Below are 22,975 nucleotides of genomic sequence, written 5' to 3'. Positions count from 1 at the left end.
ATACAGATTCCTTCGAGCAGTTAAAAGATTGATTAGAAATTGTATTGGTGAAGGGATTTTCACTTGTTGGGCCAATGTTTGCTGCTAAGTTTCCATATCCCTTACCTGCTGTGTCCCTGGCAGTGTATTGATTAATATAATTGGTGTAAACAGTAGCTTTAATGTTTGTAACCTGGGACCCTTGAGTTAATTCTTTTTCTTGTTATAGCCCACCACACCTTTGCCCTTTAGGAATGCAACTTTATCTAATGCTTTTGGAGGGTGGCGCTTGACTTATCACCTTTAGAGAAAAATAAGTTTTCTGAAGAAAGGGTCTTAAAATGTTAACAGGCCTCCGGGCCAGAAGATGATGCAAATCACCTAAGCTTTTGCATATGATAAGTTTGCAGGAAGAAAGCCTGGCTTGCTGCATGACTCTACCCCTTCCCCCATTATCCTCTATGCATAACTTAAGGTATAAAAACTACTTTGGAAAATAAAGTGTGGGCCTTGTTCACCGAAACTTGGTCTCACCATGTCGTTCTTTCTCTTACCTTCTGGCTGAATTATTCAGCCTCTTTTCTCCACTGACTTTCCTCACTGAGCTATCCTCATTCTATTACTCTTTATATCCTTAATTAACGTTTAATTAAGCAGTTGTTTCCTGATCCTCGCCGACGCCGTCCCCGCTTCGAATTCCCTGGATCCACCGGGGCTGGACCCCGGCAGGGATGGAAATATCAGACCACGTGACCTGCCTCTTGAGAAACCTGTATGCAAGTCAGGAAGCAACAGTTAGAACTGGACATGGAACAACAGACTGGTTCTAAATAGGAAAAGGAGTACGTCAAGGCTGTATATTGTCACCCTGCTTATTTAACTTCTATGCAGAGTACATCATGAGAAATGCTGGGCTGGAGGAAGCACAAGCTGGAATCAAGATTGCTGGGAGAAATATCAATAACCTCAGATATGCACATGACACCACCCTTATGGTAGAAAGTGAAGAAGAACTAAAGAGCCTCTTGATGAAAGTGAAAGAAGAGAGTGAAAAAGTTGGCTTAAAGCTCAACATTCAGAAAACTAAGATCATGGCATCTGGTCCCATCACTTCATGACAAACAGATGGGGAAACAGTAGAAACAGTAGCAGACTTTATTTTGGGGGGATCCAAAATCACTGCAGATGGTGATTGCAGCCATGAAATTAAAAGACGCTTGCTCCCTGGAAGGAAAGCTATGGCCAACCTAGACAGCATATTAAAAAACAGAGACATTATTTTGCCAACAAAGGTCTGTCTAGTCAAGGCTACGGTTTTTCCTGTGGTCATGTATGGATGTGAGAGTTGTACTATAAAGAAAGCTGAGCGCCAAAGAATTGATGCTTTTAAATTGTGGTGTCAGAGAAGACTCTTGAGAGTCCCTTGGACTGCAAGGAGATCCAACCAGTCCATCCTAGAGGAGATCAGTCCTGGGTGTTCATTGCAGGGACTGATGTTGAAGCTGAAACTCCAATACTTTGGCCACCTGATACGAAGAGCTGACTCATTTGAAAAGACCCTGATGCTCGGAAAGATTGAGGGCAGGAGGAGAAGGGGACGACAGAGGATGAGGTGGTTGGATGGCATCACCGACACAATGGACTTAGGTTTGGGTCGACTCTGGGAGTTGGTGATGGACAGAGAGGCCTGGCGTGCTGTGGTTCATGGGGTCGCAAAGAGTTGGACACAACTGAGCGAATGAACTGAACTGATATCTCAGTTTTCTGAAGCCATTCAATTTCTTTCTTTCTTTTTTTTTTTTTTTTTTCCTTTTCTTTTTTTGGTTGTGCTGGGTTTTCATTGCAACTTTTCTAGTTGTGGTTTGGGGGCTTAGTTGCCCCACAGCATGTGGGATCTCAGTTCCCCAACCAGGGATGGAACCTGTGTCCCCTTCATTGGAAGGCAGATCCTCAGCCACTGAACCACCAGGGAAGTCTCTGAATTTCTTTTAAGCACCTGGTGTATTAGATTATGTTTTAAAGTTAATACTATGTGCTGACAATCTACTATTTACCTGGAATTCATTAATGAATTTAAAATTTTCTAGCAATATATCACGAAAAGTTAGATTTAGAATTTTTGAATTTTGCATTATGTATCACATATCTAGGTAAAATACACAAAACTGTGACAGTATTTTTTTTTTAATTATATAAATGGACACCTGAATTTTAGCTAAGAATAATTATATGCTGGTGAACTTTCTAATTTGTGATTATTTCTAGTATGGCCATTTTAAATTATAGTCGTAATTTCTGGATTGTCTACAGTTGCAAAGTCTACTTACTACTCTTCCTATTAATTTCATGAAGCTTCTAACAAATTGTTCAAACACTTTATAGTTTCCCCCTATGGAAAATGGGAATAAGTCTTTTCATAAGCATTTCTAGGAAATTTTTCATTAATATCATCTGTATCATTGGCCATATAGCATTAAACAAGGCAATCAGAGTACTGCAAAAAATTAACATTCAGTTAAACTGGAGATATTGCAATAACAATGTAAGCCCAAGAGTATTAAAAATAAAACTCTAAAGTGCTTAATGATTATTAGAAAATTTTTTCATAAATATAATCTTTAAAAACAAAAAGCCTGGTTACTGTTGATTATAATTTCAAGTGGCAGAAATATAAAGGTGTAGTTTTATTGATTTTGGTTCCTTTTATTTTTGAAAAGCAGAATTCTATGTAGTGTAGTGAAATGAGATGGCAAATGGTATAATCTTAGAAAATTCCAGTCGTATCAGAATATCAAAATCATGTAAAATCACATAAAAACATCTGAAATTATCTCCTATTTTGGGATAACCTAGTTCAATGAACTGATCTCTAACTTCTGTAGGCTTATAAATTCTTTTGATCTTTTTCCTAGGTCCAATAAGTTGATAGTCACTGTTATTTCAAATATGATAAGAATGAATAAAACTCTACATTGTAAAGATCTTGAAAATGTGTCACATCCAATTAGACAATTTTATGGAGACACCTAAACTTTTCAGTTCTTTCTTGCTTTCCAGAAACTCTTACCAACTTGTTGGTGAAACATATTAAAGGCCTTAAATTTGAAACCTGGAATTTAGCTACCTTGACTTAAATCTTTGTTCAACCACTAACTATTTAGTATATAGTGGTAGGTCCTTTAACCTCACAGAATCTTTTTCTTCATGTAGAACGATGAATAACAATACCCATCTAGTATCTGAATGAAGATAGAATGAGATTACACTATCAAATTGTGATGGCTGAATAAATATCATTCATTCTCAACTGTCCTTGAGTGTTGGCAAACCCCAGTTGATTCTGGAGACTTTTTTTGTCTTTCGGGTTTTTTAAAACCTAACTACAGCATGTTTTTTGACTATACAACTTCCTTTAAAAGTAATCCACTGATGAGTTTAGTAACCTATGTAGTATTAACTTTAACGGAGTACTAACTAGTGAGATATTTTAATGAAGAGTATTAGCATTTAAACAAATTAATGAAGTTATTTCAGTGCATTTTCTGATATTACTTATTTTCACTACCAGTTAATTATTTTTCTTCAATTATTAGCACATAGAGAAAATTACATTTAATTATGATATTGTTTGGGCTTCCCAGGCGGCACTAGTGGTAAAGAATCCGCCTGCCAACATGGGAAACATGAGAGACGAGGGTTCAACCCCTGGGTGGGGAATATTCTCTAGAGGAGGGCATGGCAACCTACTCCAGTATTCTTGCCTGGAAAATCCCCATGGACAGAGGAAGCTGGCGGGTTATGGTTCATAGTGTTAGGGGAAGCACACTGATTGAAACTGCCCATCCTGGCCAGGCACCATAGTAACCATTTGCATGAGTTGTTTTATGACAGGAGATCCTGATAAGGAATACGGAACTAATAAGCCACCACCAACCAGAAGAGTTCGGGTAAGGTCTAAAGGAGACACCGTGTGTCCGTCCACTTCCCAGAATCCCTCTCACTAGCATCCATCTTGGCTGAACGATGCATGTGCCACCAGAAAAGACTCTGAATTAGAATGATTGGCCAAAGACCACCCGGAAAATAATCCCATCACCATAAAACCGGCGACTGTGAGCCACGCAGCAGAGCAGTTCTCCTGGGTTCCCTTACCCTACTGCTGTCCACCAGGGTGCCCTTTCCCAATAAAATCTCTAGCTTTGTCAGCACATGTGTCTCCTCGGAGTCCCACTGTTAGACAAGAGCCCAGTTTCGGGCCCTGGAAGGGGTCCGCCTTCCTGCAACAATAGGGTGGCAGAGTCCAACAGGACTGAAGTGACCATGCAGGCACACATGATTTTGTTTAAGTGGGTTAATCTTTAACGTGAAATGAAATATATTGATAGGATAAAACGAAAGGTGTGAAACAGTGTAAGTCTAAAACAAGGCCAAGCAAGAAACGGAATTATCATAATCCATGGTCAGAAGGTTGATTAGAAACGCCTTTGCCTTCAAGAATTAGATTGTCTGCTGAATGGAAGTTTTAGACCTTTTAACAATGGCGAGACAGCGGAGTGTGGTGTTAAAACCATCTTGATAATCAGAAGGCTTAGAAAGGCTTAAAAGAACCTTCAGCACAAAGAGTAATTTTTTTTTAACCTTCCTCGCCTCCCGCAATTAATGCCGTTTAATACACTGTCCATTGTTTTTAAAGGGAAAATATGCCTACAGCAGCTCTTAATGGCATGCGCCACAGACGTTTTCTTTAAAAAAAAAAAAAAAAGCGCAAATGTTTCATATGTCATTCCATCTCAAACCCTTTCTAAAACATGGGGCGCTTTCGTCTTTCACGAAAGCCAGGACTTCGAGGCAGAAGAATCATTATGGTTACTCTACATCCTCTTGAAAATCAGCAATTTCAGTGCTAAAAACAGAGAAGCGACTGGCTTTTTCTAACTTCAAGTGATTTCCAAAAGCGATCTGAGACAATTTTCAGTGTTTTCAATTAGGCAGTGGCTCATTTTTACAATTCACTTCACCAGAGGCCTTCACCTCCCAGCCACACACGAAGCCCCTAGACCCTCCTGCGGCCACGACTGCCTCCGCGCAGCCTAAAGGGGGCCGGGCGCGCTTTTCTGGGCTGCGGCTTGCACAGCTTCGCCCCCCTCCTCTGCTGCCACAGCTAGAGCGGTCAGCCAACGGCCGCCTTCCGTTGTACGCATCGTTCCGCCTTCCAGTTCCACCGAAGCCAATGGAAAGAGAATCCAGTAGCAACAGAAGCCAATGGGAGGTCGGGGGCGGGCATATCATTGGCTGCGCGCGCCCCGCGGTGCAGTCTGGGCCTCCGCCTCCGTTACCCTGGAGCCGAGGTCGCCGCGCCGCGGCCGCCCACGGCTGGCTGTCTCCGCCCCTGCTCTGGCGCCGTGTTCAAACCTCCCGCACCCCGGCCCCCTCCGCCCCCGCCCCGCAGCTTCCCCTTCCCCCCCGCAGCCTAGTCAGGCACCCCCACCCCCTCTTTAGCCGACAGACGCTGAGGCCCCGCGGAGAGAGGCAAGGCGGCGGGCGCCGAGTCGGTGCTGAGGAGGGGCCGGAGGCGGTTGGAGGTGGGCTTCGGGGTGGGCGTGGAGACAAGGGGGGAGTTGGGGGTGCGGGGCGAGGCCGGGCTTTAGGGGCGCTGGCGAGGTGGCTTTCGTGGACTGGCGCCTGCGAGTGGACTTGTTAAAGGATTAGGAATGGAGGAGGATTTGGGGACGCGGGGAGGAGAAAGCCCCTAGGAAAGTAAATCTCGAGCCCGGCACTAGGAGGGTCCCGGGAAGAGGGGAATTTGAGGGGAACGAGTTGGGGGGAAAGGTTGATTTGGTGATCGGGAAGAGAAGGAAGGGAACGCATTGCAGGAATACTTAGGGGTTCAGAGTTATTAGAAAACCCCAGAGGCCTGTAGACTGAAGATGGGAAAGGAGGACCAGAGTCCAGAAGGGGAAAGAGGCTGTGAGGCTTTGGGTATCTCTGGGATGATAAATGATGGGAAATGAAGAGTGGTTACCGTGGAGAGGATCTTTGGTGCAGGCTGTGAAATTTTTATGACTCCTTCAGAGATGGGATGAGAGGAGGAATGAGTTGGCCCCCAAAATTGCCTTTTTGGCGTAGATGAGTTGGAGTGGGTGCTCAGACACTTGGTGTTTTAAGTTGGCAGGACCACGGGATAGTGTTTTAACAGTGGTGAAGAACACGGGTCCGATTCACCTGAGCTGCATCTGCTCTCTTGGACTCACCTGGGCTTAATCCCCTCTCATTATCTCACCTGAACGTAAATCCCTCTCATGCACTTTGTGGCTGTGGATAATCTACAAACATCAATTAGTAACAGATTCCTGGCTGGGAACAAATGACTAGCATCATATTTTCCCATTTCAGAATGGGAATGGCATAGATATCGTGAAGATTAAGTTTATTGAGACTGTTCACATCTATACCTACATAAGTGAAAAAAGAATTGGATATTAAATAGTCTGCTCTGAGTGGTGATTTTCAGTCGTGAAGCACCCCCTTGAAAGTCTGAAGAAAGTTTTGGCTCCTGTCTCTACAAAAGTACACTTGGGTACCTATATGTTTATGATGGTCCTTTACTTCAGGTTAAGAGTTTGGATTAGGTATCTCTTTGGGATCAAAGTCATCATTTAAATGATTTTTGTTGTTGTTGAAGGGGCTTCAGGCAATTTGGAAAACAGTAAAACAGAAAAGGATACAGTTCTGGAGATTTCTTTACTTTTTTTCTCACTTTAGTGTGGTTATTATTTTAATCTTTTTCAGTTGTAGTTTTACATTTGAATTTTATATTACTGTTCTAAATATTTCACTTTAGGATTTTGCTGAATGTTGACTTGCATGTTTATTCAAAACATGAGAGGAAATAATTTGTTTTGATTCTCTTAGGTTGACAGAGTGTCATTTTAGATGTCAGAAACTATCTGTGACTTCAGAAAAGTGATTTTTCTTTTGTCAGAGTCGCATCTCTTCTGTTAAACAATCATGGAACCATAATTCTGTATGACACAGTGGAGGACTGTTAGGATCAACATGCTAATCTCTCTCCTGGTTCTTCTCCTGCCTGTCATTCCTCATCTCCTGTATGGAATCCTCCTTTATCCACCACTTAATTATTGTGTTTCCTCATAATTCAGTCTTCTGCCTTCTGTTCACTCTGTGTTCTTTTCTTGGCTGAGTTCATTCTCAGGCTTTTGATAGTCTTTGCTTCCACCTTCCATATTTTTGTCAATATACAATGCATTTTTTTTTTTAAATCTCTTTCGTGGAACACTTAAGGTAGCTACAAATTTATATAATTGATTTTTTGGTATTTCCACATAGATTTCCCATAGGCATCCTCAACTCACTGTGTCTGATATCAAACTCATCAGGTTTCCCCGCCAAATCTATACTGTTGAATGGTACCATATTCACCCAATTTTTCAAGGGTTTATTTAGGTTCGTTCTCCTCCATATATAATTGGCCTCAATGTCCAGTTTATTTTACTTGATAAACATGTCTAAATCAATTCTACATTCTGTATTTCTAAGTTACCGAACCTTAGTTCAAACTTCTATCATTTGTCACCTGATCTCAAGGCCAGTTGTTATTATTCCTTAAGCTTTATTGCTCTCCAGTTCTTGGGTTGAGGATGAATCATTGTATTTTTGAATCGTCGTCAGATCTTTGTCGGTGTGGTTATTTTAATCTTATTGAAGATCCTTTGCTTTCAATGAACTTCAGTTCAGTCGCTCAGTCGTGTCCGACTCTTTGTGACCCCATGAATTGCAGCATGCCAGGCCTCCCTGTCCATCACCAACTCCCGGAGTTCACCCAGACTCACGTCCATTGAGTCAATGATGCCATCCAGCCATCTCATTCACTGTCGTCCCCTTCTCCTCCTGCCCCCAATCCCTCCCAGCATCAGAGTCTTTTCCAATGAGTCAACTCTTCACATGAGGTGGCCAAAGTACTAGAGTTTCAGCTTTAGCATCATTTCTTCCAAAGAAATCCCAGGGCTGATCTTCTGAAGAATGGACTGGTTGGATCTCCTTGCAGTCCAAGGGACTCTCAAGAGTCTTCTCCAACACCACAGTTCAAAAGCATCAATTCTTCAGCGCTCAGCCTTCTTCACAGTCCAACTCTCACATCCATATATGACCACAGGAAAAACCATAGCCTTGACTAGACGAACCTTTGTTGGCAAAGTAATGTCTCTGCTTTTGAATATGCTATCTAGGTTGGTCATAACTTTCCTTTGCATAAAAATCCTTCTTGTAATGGTCTCTTACACTTAACTCTGTTTTACTTATTATTATCAATACTTTATCACTACCTCCAGTCAATACAGTCATTTTAAACCAGCATTGTCCAATAGAAATATAATGTGAGCTGTATATATAATTTTCAGGATCAGCACAAGAAATACATACAGGTGAAATTAATTTTAATAATGTTTTATTTAACCCAAGATATCCAAAATGCTGTTTCAATACATATTGAATATTAAGATTATTAGAGGTATTTTATGTTCTTTTCATGTATTGTTTTCAAAATCCCATGTATATTTTTTACCTAACAGCTTATTTCTGTTCTAACTAACTGTATTTCAGGTTCTCAGTCATCACTGTTTTGGACAGCACAGTCATGAACTATTTACAGTTTTTCTCATGCCTTTTACTTCTGCACATGTTGTTTCCTCTTACCGAAATAGGGTCTTCCTTCATCAACTGTCTTCTTTTGCTAACCTTAGCTGTCATCTTGCCCCCACAGAACACAAATACACAACCCAAATCATACTTGTACTTGACCTCTGCTAATACCAAATAACTCAATTTTAGGCATTTTATCCTCTGGCAGTCTTCCCAAACTCCCTTCTGTCCTCTAATCGTAGTTTAGGGTTTCCTCAGCTTCCGTTACTTCCCTTTATCATTAGTATTTAATACTACTTATCTTTCTTTTCAGGCTGGGAGTTTCTTAATAGGGATTAGTTGTCTAATTTTTGTGTCTCCAGCTTTATCCATAGTTCAGTGCCTGATGGTAGGTATTCAGTAAATGCCGAATGAATGAATATTCTGTGTTTTCATTTGACTGACTGAAGTTTGGGAATACATACTGTAGTTAAGATGCTTTAGTTTGACCCATGTTTCAGTGTGCTATTTAAAAGAAGTTGATTATACCTTAAATCTTAAGTCTAACCTTTACTGTGATCTGACCTAGAGTCTAGAAAACTATACTTAAAACCTAAACACAGTTTGATTTTTAACCAAAAGTCGGTGTTGTGTAAATATATGTAGAATAAGGAACCACTTAGCAACATCCTAGAATGTCGAGAAGTAGAGAAATGGAAACACTTTACTTGTTTCTAATCATTTCTCCCTTATAGGAGAGAAAGAGTTATAGCTTTAATGCAGCAATATTGTTTTTACCTTAATCTCATCTTCAGTTATTTGTGGTTTTGGTGGGAGAGAGGGTAGATATTGCTCGTTATCTTTCTCTCCTGGTTTATTTTTATTTCACTCATCTAGTTGGCTATTATGTGAACTCATGCTGGCAGCAGAGGTAGCCAGGTAGCAAAGTTTTATGCAAAGAAGCTGAACACAGGGAAATGACAGGAAATTAACAGTTCTTTGATTTTACATAGGTTGTTTTTTTTTTCTTTTTCTTAAAATGAATTTTTCTTAAAGTCACGTGGATCAGACGCTTATTATGATATTCAGTATACAGTGGACTCTACAGCTTTGGTTTACTTTCTGATTCATTTGAAACTGGATTTGTGTATCCTTTATAGGAGGCAATTCTGTTACTGCAGAAGCTTGTGGTAATCTTTTTTCTGACTTGTGACATGTACTACTTGGGACTTTTAAAAGATGAGTTGGAAAATGATAAGTGCTAGATTTGATGGCTTTCTAGCATTGCCACAGTAGCACTCCTGGCCACTTTTGGAAGATAAACAATTCTTAGAAATTGAAATTGGACAAGATTTATAGTTTTTGTTTTCATCTGGTTACCCTTGTACAATTAAGAGAAACAGATGAACAACTGTTAACTGACTCATTCTATGTCACAAAAAATTAGTTTAAATTAGCTGGAGAGCTGTACCTGAAGTATAAATCTTCAGTGTTCTCTGTTGATAATTTTTTAAGAAAAAAAATTTTATTCACTTAATATGACTAGTTTATATTAGTCTAATAGAAATGTTTGTAACTTGGGTGAAATTTATTTTGTCTGAAGCCCTATAGGTTATTTCCATCATTTAAAAGTAACCCAGTAAGAATATTCCAACTTTATGATGGGAATGGCTCATAGCAAAACTTTTGACTTGTTCATTTTCTCCCTTCTTAGGCATTTTAGAGATGTATGTAAGTCTTATACAATTAGTTGATTGTGGGACAGTTTAATTTCCTTTAAAATAGAAAGGTACATTTTGTTGAACGAAACTACTAATATTATATTCAAAATAGCATTATAGATTAATCATTCACTTCACAAAGATTAATACATGGTATTATGATTATTCTGGTGAACTAGACAGATAAGATTTCTGTTCCCATGGGTCTTATATTTAACAGGAAGAGACAAATGTGAGATTATTCCCAATAGTAACGAAGTCTGTGAAGAAAATAAAGCAGAGTAATCTCACCCTTGTGAAATTCTAAGGGAAGGTCCTAGGTAAAAGGTGCAGCAGATCTCTGAGTTGGTGACATGTTTAGCACATTAGATGCACAAAAGAATGCCACTGTGGCTGCAAAAGATGAGGGGAAGAAATAAGGCATGAGGTAAGGGTGGAGAAGTAGGCGGGAGGGCCAGATCTTACAGGAGTTTGCAGGTCTGGTTAAGGAGTCTGATGACTATTGGAAGCCACTGAAAGGTATTAAGTAGAAGGTCTGCTTGATGCTGTTTGATCTCTGTGTCAGGTAGCTTTCTGTAACTGGGGCAGCAAGAATGAAAGCAGGATATCAGTTAGGAGGCTATTGCGGAGAGAAGATGGTGGTTTGGACCAGGGCAGTAGCAGTGGGGATGATAAGGAATCATCCAATTTGGAATATATTTTGGAGATAAACCAGCCTGGTTTTACAGATGGTTTGGTTGTGGGTTGTAAGATTAAGAAGAAATCCAGGATGATCCTTCGATTTGTGACATGGATAATTTAGTAGATGGAAATGCCATTTAATGAGGTCAGAAAAATAGGAAAGAGTTGGTGGGAGTAGAAAGCGAACAGATCATGATTTTGTATTGGCATGTTTAGATACCCAGCTGGAGTTGTCAAACAGGAAGGTGAATATATGAATCTGGAAGGCAGGGTAAGTGAGGTCTAGATGAGATCACCTAAGAGGAGAGTGTAGATAAAAGAGCGTCTAAAACATGGTGCCTTGTGTATTCCAGCCTTTAGAGATCAGAAAGAGGAGACAGATTCAACAGAAAAGACGAAGAGATGGCCAATGAGGCAGTGAGAAAACCAGGAAAGAGGAGGCTATGAAAGTTATAAAGCGAGTGTTGTAGGAAGGAGGGAATGGGTAGTCTTTTCCAACGCTCTGTGAGGTCAAGGACAAATAGGACAGAAAATTGATTTTTGGATTTCTCCAGGGTGAACGTCATTGTTTGTTTTGATGAAAGCTATTTCAGGGGAATGGTCAAGCTGAAAACCTGACTAGTGTGAATTTAGAAAAACGTTGGGAAGGAAGTAGAGGTGTAACGTTCTAGATTATCATATAGTATAATATTCTAGTACAGATTGGGCTTCCGTGGTGGCTCAGTTGGTGAAGAATCCGTCTGCAATGCTGGAGACGTGCTTCGATCCCTGGGTTGGGAAGACTATTTTAGTATAGATAGAATAGTCTTTTATTGGAAGATTGGCGTGGAGAAATTGGGTTGTAGATGCAATAGGGACCTGGAGCCAAGCAATAGCTTAATTAGAGCCTCTTTGTTAGTAGGAATGATCCAGTAAAGAGGGTTGAGTTGCAGGTGTACAGTCCTTGAGATGGAGAGGAGGAGTGGGGAAGAAGGTAGGTGAGTTTAGCTCTTAAAAGGAGCAACAGCGCTTCTTCAGTCTTAGTAGGAGAGCACCACAGAACCGTGTGGTTGCAGATGGAGGCGCCTGTAAAGATACGGTCGTCCTCACCTGATTGTTGCTATTGAAATATTGAATAGGTCCCTCAACTAAGAGTCAGAAAACTTGTAGTCCATTTCAGATTTTACTAATTTAACTCTGTGACCTTAGGTAAAATGCCATCTTGGGTAAATCACTTTGTTTTTCTGGGTCTTAGTTTCCTTAATCTATGCAAAGAAAGGACCGATTTCTCAGGGTTCCTTCCAGTGCTAAATTGTTACGCAGTCTTGTATAGTAGTAATTCATGGGTTTTTATTTGCTTGTACTTTGTAGCAAAATTATTAGTTATTATTCTAATAGTTGCATTATCTTGTCTGTATCCATTTCTTGCCTTTCATCTTTTTGGTCTAATACTTTGTGTATGTTCTTTAACTTGTTTTGTTTTTCTGTTTGCTTATTTGAACTGTGTTTTTCTGGCAGTAGTGTTAGCCAGGCAACTGTGTTTTTACAAGGACTAAGACCTAACTTTATAAAAGAAAATTTTCACGAGTGTCTAAATTTCTATTCTCTCAAATCAGATCAGATCAGTTGCTCAGTCGTGTCCGACTCTTTGCGACCCCATGAATCGCGCCAGGCCTCTGTCCATCACCAACTCCCGGAGTTCACCCAGACTCACGTCCATCGAGTCAGTGATGCCATCCAGCCATCCAGCCATCTCATCCGCTGTCGTCCCCTTCTCCTCCTGCCCCCAATCCCTCCCAGCATCAGAGTCTTTTCCAATGAGTCAACTCTTCACATGAGGTGGCCAAAGTACTGGAATTTCAGCTTTAGCATCATTCCTTCCAAAGAAATCCCAGGGCTGATCTCCTTCAGAATGGACTGGTTGGATCTCCTTGCAATCCAAGGGACTCTCAAGAGTCTTCTCCAACACCACAGTTCAAAAGCATCAATTCTTCGGTGCTCAGCCTTCTTCACGGTCCAACTCTCACATCCACACATGACCACAGGATAAACCATAGCCTTGACTAGATGAACCTTTGTTGGCAAAGTAATGTCTCTGCATTTGAATATGCTATCTAGGTTGGTCATAACTTTCCTTCCAAAGAGTAAGCGTCTTTTAATTTCATGACTGCAGTCACCATTTGCAGTGAACACTTAGATCTTTGGATTGCAGTACATTCTAAGGAATGCTTGTTTGTTGTCATGAAGAATTGTAACATAATATGGGATACATATTTTAAAATATGGGATACATTTTTTGGCATAGATGCTAAGTAATCAGAAGCAAGAAAAATATTGTCTAGTGTTCCAGGGACTATTCTCTTATTTTTTTAATTTTATATTGGAGTATAGTTAATTTACAATATTGTGTTAGTTTCAGGTGTACAATAAAGTGATTCAGTTTACATATATCTATTCTTTCTCAGGTTTTTTCCCCATATCACTTATTACAGAATATAGAGTAGAGTTCCCTGTACTGTACACTAGGTCCTTGTTGATTATCTATTTTTTATATAGTAATGTGTATATGTTTGGAGAAAGCAATGGCACCCCACTCCAGTACTCTTGCCTGGAAAATCCCATGGATGGAGGAGCCTGGTAGGCTACAGTCCATGGGGTCGCCAAGAGTTGGACACAATTGAGCGACTTCACTTTCACTTTTCACTTTCATGCATTGGAGAAGGAAATGGCAACCTGCTCCAGTATTCTTGCCTGGAAAATCCCAGGGACGGGGGAGCCTGGTGGGTGCCGTCTATGGAGTCGCACAGAGTCGGACACGACTGAAGCGACTTAGCAGCAGCAGCAGCAGCAGCAGCAGCAGTGTATATGTTAATCCCAAACTCCTAATTTATCCCTTACCCAGTGTTTCCCCTTTGGTAAACGTAAGTTTGTTTTTGAAGTCTGTGAGTCTGTTTCTGCTTCATAAATAAGTTCATTTGTATCGTTTTTCTTTTAGATTCCACTTGTAAGTGACATCGTATGGTACTTGTTTTTCTCTCTCTGGCCTACTTCACTTAATATGATAAATCTCTAGGTCCATCCATGGCATCCGCTGCAAATGGCGTTGCTTCCCTCTTTGAAAGGCCGAGTAATATTCCATTCTGTGTATGTACTCTATCTTCTCTATCTGTTGCTCTGTCAGTGGACACTTAGATTGCTTCCACATCTGGGCTATTGTAAATAGTGCTGCAGTGAGCATTGGGGTGCATGTATCTTTTCAAATTATAGTTTTCTCTAGATATATAACCTGAGGCTGACTTTATCACCTTAAAAAATGTTTTCATGTAGTTAACACGTAATATTTCTAGGGAATATATAAAGGATACATAGCATAATTTATTGTGATTTTTTTCTTAACTGGCCATCTTTGATGGAAGAGCCAGACCCTACCTTAAAGGAACTCCTAGTGTGTTTTGCTCATCTTAATTTCCTCATTGTCTTTAAATGGCATCTGTAGCCATTAGTAATTTAGTAATTTTTGTTGACTGAATTGAATAGGTGTATGAATTGAATAGTAGTTTCATAAACTTTGGAAAAGTGATTGCTTGTATCAAGTTCTCTTAAAAGTTTGAGACTTATTATTAGGAATAATTAGCCAAAGATGACTCATCCTGTGGCTGATTGATGTTGATGTATGGCAGGCACCACACAACATTGTAAAGCAGTTATCCTCTAATTAAATTTAAAAGAAATAGCCATTTACTTAAAGAGTTATACTTGCTGTTAAAGATGTAGATCTGACCATATGTATTTTTCTTCTAGTTGGAGACAACATTAAAATCATATTAAGGATAAAAGAGAATAAACCTTTAACATTGAAAGGATGATAGAGTACCCTCAGTGGATGAGAGATTATTAATACAACACATTTCTGAAACAGGAAAGGGAAATGATGCATGGAACAGATTAGAACAGAGAGAACTATGTCGCAAGATACTCAAGAGGGAAAGAAGTATTCTGATGTATACTGCAGATTCTCAGAGAATCTTAGGATTTAAAAAGAAAGGAAAAATTAAAAATGGGAAGAAAGAATAATTGAAAAACTATGAATGGAATAGTTGTGTCTCAAGCCTGTGCACATCAACAGTGTGATTCTCTCTGCCCTTCACCCCTTCCTCTCTTTCCCATTAAAAAATACAGACTTAGTTTCTTCTGGAAATGAAAACAAAGATAACACTTAAAAAGTAGAGTTGCCATGGTGGACATTTGTGTTTGGAGATAATCCCTCCTCTTTGCTAACTTTCAGTAAGTCCCCCGGATAGTGCTGGTTCTCTGCTCTTCATCTTGAAGCAACATGTGCTTGTCAGGAGGCCATGCTCACGTGCAGTTTTGTTCATTCTTTCCTATGGGTGACCAAAAATTCACAGAAATAAAATTGGCAGGATTTAAAAAGCCTAGGCTAAACAAAGTGAAAAACTGTAGCTATGTGAAACATAATTTCTGCATCAGAAGAGATCTTAAACAAAATATCTAGAGTGTTCTCAGGGGAAGAAAAAAAACGTATTGCCTCATTAAAGCAAGAATAGAATAATTGTTTAAAAAAATCAAAACAAGAAAGAGTTCTTAGAAACTAAGATTTTTGCACAAATTCAAAAATCCTGGATGGTTATGAAGATAAATTGAGTAAATGTCATTGAAAATAGAACAAAAAGACAAAGAGAGAAAGTCTGTTATTTAACAGGTAGAAGTTTAAAAAAGAGTAAAGGGAAAGTCAATTATCAAAAATGTAACCTAAGCACAATAAGGAAGAGGGAAGCAAAGGGCAACGCAATAAAAAAAAAACAAAAAAAAAAACCTCACACCTATGTGTGCATCTTTGTGACATTTCACTACAGCAAGAGGAAAGGTCCTAAAGGCAACTAAGGAGTTTTTTGTTTTCTTTAAAGGTTTCTATAAAGAATGAGAATCAAGTGGACATAAGTGTAAACTCCTTAAGGCAGAGATTTTTCGTTGTTTTTTTTTTTTTCATTACTTTTGCATAATGAGAGCACAAGAAACATGTTGAATAAGAGAACGACTGTCACATCCCATAAGCAGCTCTGAGGTTTTAAAGACAGTGGAGCAGTGTCTCCAAAGTTCTGAGAGAGACGGACTTAGAATTTGGAACCTAGAAAAATAATCAAGTATGATGCAAAATAAAGACATTCTCAGGCATACGAAGACTCAGAGCTTTCACTTCAGGTTACCCTTCCAGAAGAAGTTGCGTGAAAGTATGGAGCAGTGAAACACAATGACATGGACTACTAGAAAAGGTATATTAACACAGAAGTACAATAAAAATAATTCCAGAATGACAGTGGTACAGCAAGTAGAAAGTAATTAGTTTAAGTTAGAATAGGAAATTACTCCAAGAAGAAAATGTCTTTAAGAAGAATAACAGATTTCAGGCTACAGATAGAATGACTAAGAAACTGATTGATATCAGTGACATGGTAAGAAGGATGTTTTTTTCCTTTCAAAAAAAAAGGACAGCAATTCTAAAGAAAAAACTCTGCATAACCAACATGTAGTTGCATGTTGCAGCCATTTAAAAATGAGATGTGAATTAAATCCTTATCTTTCATAGTCTAAAATTACTAGTTGAAGAAATAGTATAAGCGCACTACTATATATAAAACAGTTAACCAACAAGGAACTGCTATAAAGCACAGGAAACTATACTCAATATTTTGTAATGACCTGTAAGGGAAAAGAATCTGAAAATGAATATATATATGTATGTATATATAATTACTGTGTTGTACACCTGAAACTTCCCAGGTGGAGCCAGTGGTAAAGAACTCTTGCCAATGCAGGAGACTTAAGAGACTCAGATTCGTTCCCTGGGTCGGAAAGACCCCCTAGAGGGGCATGGCAACCCACTCCAGTGTTCTTGCCTGGACAATCCATGGACAGAGGAGCTTGGCGGGCTGCAGTCCATAGGGTCACAAAGAGTCAGACACGACTGAAGCGACTTAGCGTGCACGTACACACACTGAAGCTAACACAATATTTTAAATCAACTATACTTCAGTAATAAAAAGAAATAGTAAAAGCAAAAAAGTATAGGCCATTAAAATAGTTGTCCCAGGGAACAAGACTTGGATAATGGGGCAATGGATATTTCCTTATTTTTTTTTTTAAAGATGCATATATTGGGGGCAGGGGGTGGGTAGGGAGATAGCTAGTGTTGGTACATAGGAGGTGAATGACAGGTAATGTTTTTGTGGATTCTTACCCTTTGCAAGAAAAGTTAGGTGGATTCCTGACTTAGAGGGGATAGGTCATAGGGAACTACTTCTGCTGTATGCATATAAACAGAAATATATGTTATTATTTTTGCATATATCATATAGTTAACTTTTAATTATGCTATTAAAATTAAAACTGAAAGTCATTGACAGGGAACGTTAATCAGAACTTACCGATCATCTTGTATGTTTGTATTATAAATATAATTATTGATATTTACCAAGTACTTACTGTGGGATAGTAAATTATTCCATTTAGTTGTCACAGCAGTTTTCTAAGGAAGATACCATTATTTCCATTTTACAGGTGAGAAAATTGAGATTTAGATGTAGATTGAGGTTTGCACAGCTGATAAGTGATGGATCCACTTAATTGCCTTAATTCATTATCCTTTTTTCTTCGACAGTTTTTTACGTGTGTAAATATTTTCTTTCATGATTTGCAAAGTGAAAGATTCAGACTGATTTATATATTTCTAATATTAGTCCTTGCCTTTGCTGATTTCAGCTCAAATAGCTAATTGTAACAGAGAGTGAGATTGCTAGGCAATAAAACCTAAGTTCTAGTTTGCTTGATTTTTTAAAAATATTTTTTTACTAAGGAAAATTTCAAACAAATACAAAAGCAGTGATATTAGAGTAATGAAGCCGCAGGTGTCACAGTTTTTACATTGTTTTACTAACTCATGGCCAGTCTTATTTAATATATACTTTTACCTCCTTCCCCGTGGATTATTTTGAAGTAAACTCCAGGCATTATTTAATTTTATCTATAAATATCTCAACATCTACCTTGAAATATAAGGACTCTTTAAAAAAAAAAACCATAATATCATGATCTTACCTAAAGCAATAGCAGTTCCTTAATGTCATTAAATATCTAGTCAGTGTTTTAATTTTCTCAGTTTTATAATTTTGCAGAATTTGTTTGAATTAGGATTGAAACAAGGCTCATAGATGGCAGTTGTTTGTTTTCCTGAGGCTTTTAAAATATATAGATACCTTTTCCTATCTCTTCCTTTTCTGCTTGCAATTTATGTTAAAGAAGCCAGTTGGTCCTACAGAATTGGCCACAGAGTAGATTTTGCTAATTGCTTCCTTGTACCTCTGTCCCCTGAATTTTCTATAAATTGTCATTTCAGTTTAGAAGCTTGATCAAAATCAGATTTTATTTTTCTTGTAGAAGGAATCTATTACCTCAGTGGAATTGTTGCGTCTCCTCTGGAGGCACACTGTCTGATAATTTTCTGTGGTGTTAGCCATTAGTGAGCATGATCTAGTTTCATTATTTCGTTAGTAACTGCAAAATGACAATGCTCTAATTCTGTCATTCGAATAATCCCCTTTTTAATTTACTAACTAGAGTAATTCTGTAAAGAAATACTTCCTCTTATCTACTATTTTGTTGTTCTAAGATACAGCTTGTAACAGTGTAGACAGGATACATGTTGGATTTTTTTCCTCTTCATGTATCAATTTTCAGATGAATGAGTTGATTCCTTAGTATCTTTCAGGGGTAACTCATTAGTTTTTTAAAATAACATATGACCTCATGAATTTAAACATGTTCTATGTGTTTTAATCCTTTGCTGATACAGTTCTTATTGAAGATGCAATTGTCCCATCGTTGACTGGTCAGAGCTTCCTGGAGCACTGTCCTGAACCCTTCTGACAGTGTTTCATAGCTTTCTTGCTCTCTAGTATGACCACATTTCTAGATTGTAGGATGGCACCCCACTCCAGTACTCTTGCCTGGAGAATCCCATGGATGGAGGAGCCTGGTGGGCTACAGTCCATGGGGTCGCTTAGAGTCAGACATGACTGAGCGACTTCACTTTCACTTTTCACTTTCATGCACTGGAGAAGGAAATGGCAACCCACTCCAGTGTTCTTGCCTGGAGAATCCCAGGGATGGGGAGCCTGGTGGGCTGCCATCTATGGGGTCACACAGAGTCGGACACGACTGAAGCGACTTAGCAGCAGCAGCAGCAGCAGAATAATACCAGCAATGCAATTATTGAAAATTGTTTTTAGAAAAATTTTGGACCTCTTTTGTCAGTAGGATCATCTTCCTAGGGATTGTGTTCTTTAAAGTTGTTAGTACTGGTTAATGTGTGTAGCTTTGCCGCCAACTGTATATATGAAAGTGAAAGTGTGAGTTGCTCATTGAAAGTTGCTTTGTTGGGTCTGACTCTTTGTGATCCCATGGACTGTAGCCGCCAGGCTCCTCTGTCCATGGGATTCTCCAGTCAAGAATCCTGGAGTGGGTTGCCATTTCCTTCTCCAGGGCATCTTACCCACCTAGGGATTGAACCTGGGAATCCTGTATTGCAGTTGGATTCTTTACTGTCTGAGCCACCTTCAGTTAGATTTTCTTTTGATTCATAGGAAATGCTTTTTAAAAACCTAATTTCCACAAAGTATGATTTCCAGCATTGAGTCTACAGAAGTTAAGGTAAAGAAGTGTAACTCCTATCCCTGTCCCTCAGCTCAGCTTCCTCCCTTCCTCTGCAGCTGTATCGTCCAGTCAGCTAACCACCAGTGCATTTGGCTTTTAACAGTTAAAGTTCAACATAATTAAAAATTAGTTCCTCATTCACTCTTAGCACATTTCAGTGTTCAGTAGCTGCATGCGGCTAGCTATCATACTGAACTGATTTTAAAACATTTCTGTATTCTAAAATTGAAGTATGGTTGATGTACAGTGCTGTGCTAATTACTGCTGTACAGCAAAGTGACTCCATTATACATATACATACCTTGTTTTTTGTTTTTTTTTTTAATACATACCTTCTTTTTCCATTATGGTTTATCATAGGATACTGAATGTAGTTCTTTGTGCTGTGCAGTATCCATTCTATATATAAAAGCTTACATCCGCTAACCCCAACCTCCCACTCCATTCTTCTCCCAGCTCTTTCCCCCTTGGCAACCACCAGTCTCTTCTCTAAGAATATTTCCAGTCTTGCTCATAGTTCTGTTGGACACCCCTGCCATGGAGAACCCATTGTGTTTTCATGAACTGTATAGTTTATTCCTCTACTTTTTAAAAATATGCAAGTTATAGATATGAATTTATAACCCTCCTTCAATAAGTGGTAGCATACTACGCATGCCTTTTTCCCTCTTCCTTTTCTTAGTGTCTCTTGGCGATCACTGCAGACTGCAGAGATTATGCAGAAGGAGTCCTCATTGCCTTAAGAGCTTGGTAGCACAGTACTTTGGAGAAGGAAGTGGCAACCCACTCCAGTATTCTTGCCTGGAGAATCCCAGGGACGGGGGAGCCTGGTGGGCTGCCATCTATGGGATCACAGAGTCGGACACGACTGGAGTGACTTAGCAGCACGGTACTTCGATGTGTGGGGGTGTCCAGTGTGGGTAGCCGGTTCCCTGCTGATGGTCATCGGGATGGACGTGGTCCTTTCCCACTGCAGTGCCGCAGTGAACGGCAGTAATGCTGCCTTGTGTATGTCTCTTTCATTTATGACCAGGCCCAGTATTCTTTTAACACTAATTTCCTCAGTGGACTTTGTTTCTTCTAAATATTAAGAACAGTTGTTCTGATTATAAAAGTAATCTGGTTTCATTTTACTAGAAAATTAAACTCTGTTAAACAGACTAACTTATCTAAAATTCGTGTTGCCCAGACAGAAATTATTTTTGTGTACATGTATACCTTGGTTTTTGCAGGTGTGTGTGTGTGTGTGTTTTCCCCCCAGTTCCTGAGCTCAGTAAAAAAGAGTACTCAGCATTTTTCAATGACTGTAGTGGAGATCATATTGTATACAACACTTTGAATTTTTCCTTTACCATAATAGTATAAGCATCTTCCTTGTTAAACTTTTTATAAACATTTTTGACATCTGCATAATATTATGCTGTATTGATTTTTTCAATACTTTTCTTAATTTTTTATTTTGCAATGGTTAGACATTTAGGTTACTTTTTTTCTTTTTAATTGTGCCACAGTCAACATTTATGCATAACTTTCCTCCTGTTTTTAGGGTAATTTTCTTGGTATCCAGGAGTAGAATTATTGGATCAAAGGTTAAAAGCATAATTAAAGTTTTAACCTATTTTGCCAGCTTTTTTTCCCCAGTCTTGTCTTGATACTCAGTTTGGAAGCAGTGAGTGTTATTTTGAGGAATCTTTGGAAATTTGATAGATTTAAAAATGATGCATGAATTTGAATATTTTTTGTGCCTATTTTTGTATTGCCTGCTGTGGGTCTTAACATGTATTTGCCCATTTATCTTTTGACCTCCTATCTTTCTTGTGGCGTGATATGAGGTATTTATTGATTGTTAAGGATGGTCATGATTTTTCTGTCATGTTGCAAATATTTTTCTTCAAGTGCTTTAATTTGATTAATTTTTCTCATGGTTCAGTTTTACATTTTTATGCAGTCAGTCTTAGATATTTTTCTTATTTTTGTTAGCAGGCTTGTTCTTTACCACATTTCTCCCCACCCCCACCACCAAAACCAAAAACTGGTGACTTTATTATTCACCTAGCATTTGTGTTTGTTATAAATCTTAAGATTCAAGGAAGTCAGATTCAGTTATCATTTCTTCAGAAGCAAGTGTATGTCAGGTACTCTAGATGTTCTCTGTCTAGTCTATGACAGTCTCTCTTTTCTCCAAGTGCTGTAGACAACTATGTATGAAAATACAGATGATTTAAATTATGGCCTCTTTTTAAATTCTAAGCAGTATGTTATTTTGCTTTTGGTATCTTTCATTGTAATTAACTCTTGAAATCTATTTCATGAAATATGATGAGTTTCCCTCCCTCTTCTTTAATTGTAGAGGAAAAAAGCCGATCTTCTGGTTGCTATTGTGAATTGTGGACTAAAGATACATAGAGAAAACAGATAGTACAGACCTGAATATTATCCCCAGGATCTGAAGACTCAGAAATTGCTCTTCAGGCTTGTTGTGGAGTTTTCTGAGAAGAGTCTGTGAAATGATGTGACTAGAGACTATTTTGCAAAGCCATGGGGGAAAGAGACAGAAGTCCAGCTACTGATCGAGAAGGTAAGACAAGCAGAAGCCATTACTGTTCATCTGATTTTGGAACTACTCCACAGTCTTCTGGCCGGTCGTCGCTGGTGCATCCCTCCCCACCTGCAAGTATTAAGGGAAAACATGATAAAAAACAAGCTTCAGATAGCCAAGTGCATCATCACGGTAAGCATCCTTTAAAAGACTCCAGTAGACCTAGAATATTCATTCTGAGTGCTTAAGGAAACCTGTGTGAATGAGAATAGGATATATTTTTATAAATGTTGTTTACAGTGTACTATCCTTTGTTACATTCACAGCCATACTGTATCCAGAAGAAAGAACTCTAACTGAGGTTTCTCATTTTTGTTTTCGCTTGTTCCTGAATAAGTGATTGTCTTGGGGTTTGTAAAGGCGGAAAAAAAATCACAAAACATTTGTACCTTTCTTTATTTTCAGAAAGTTGTGAAAAGCATGGATATAAAGTGGTTAAGGGACATTTTTATAGATTGGGTAAAATTACTTCTACTTACTGAAAAAGTTCAAACTCAGCTTAGAAATGAAATTTGGGACCACCAGTCTGTTTTCTATTAAATGGTGTTATAATGGAACAGCATAAATCTTTAGAAATAATTTTTCTTGTTAGAATGTTATTAGGCTGGAGCTAGGTATTAATACATATTTGACTGCATAATGTTGTGGAAAT

General features: G+C 38.8%; 1 protein-coding gene across 2 annotated transcripts in view; it reads left to right on the top strand.

Moving 5' to 3' along the window:
• Nucleotides 1-5,302: 5,302 nt before the first annotated feature.
• LCA5 (lebercilin LCA5) overlaps nucleotides 5,303-22,975 on the top strand; it is a 58,752-nt gene continuing 41,079 nt past the window's right edge. Inside the window, exons 1-2 of one of the 2 annotated variants that reach the window (XM_005210689.5) lie at nucleotides 5,303-5,561; nucleotides 22,075-22,455. In XM_005210689.5, the coding sequence (XP_005210746.1) occupies nucleotides 22,263-22,455 (193 nt within the window). In that variant the 5' untranslated portion in view covers nucleotides 5,303-5,561; nucleotides 22,075-22,262. Of the gene's footprint in view, nucleotides 5,562-16,025; nucleotides 16,289-22,074; nucleotides 22,456-22,975 lie in introns of those variants that run through there. The other variant, XM_059890070.1, reaches the window with a different exon arrangement.

Source organism: Bos taurus, chromosome 9 (assembly GCF_002263795.3).
Source record: "Bos taurus isolate L1 Dominette 01449 registration number 42190680 breed Hereford chromosome 9, ARS-UCD2.0, whole genome shotgun sequence".
Lineage (NCBI taxonomy): Eukaryota > Metazoa > Chordata > Mammalia > Artiodactyla > Bovidae > Bos > Bos taurus.
Note: the sequence above shows the minus strand (reverse complement) of the source record. Positions and strands in the feature narration are given on the sequence as shown.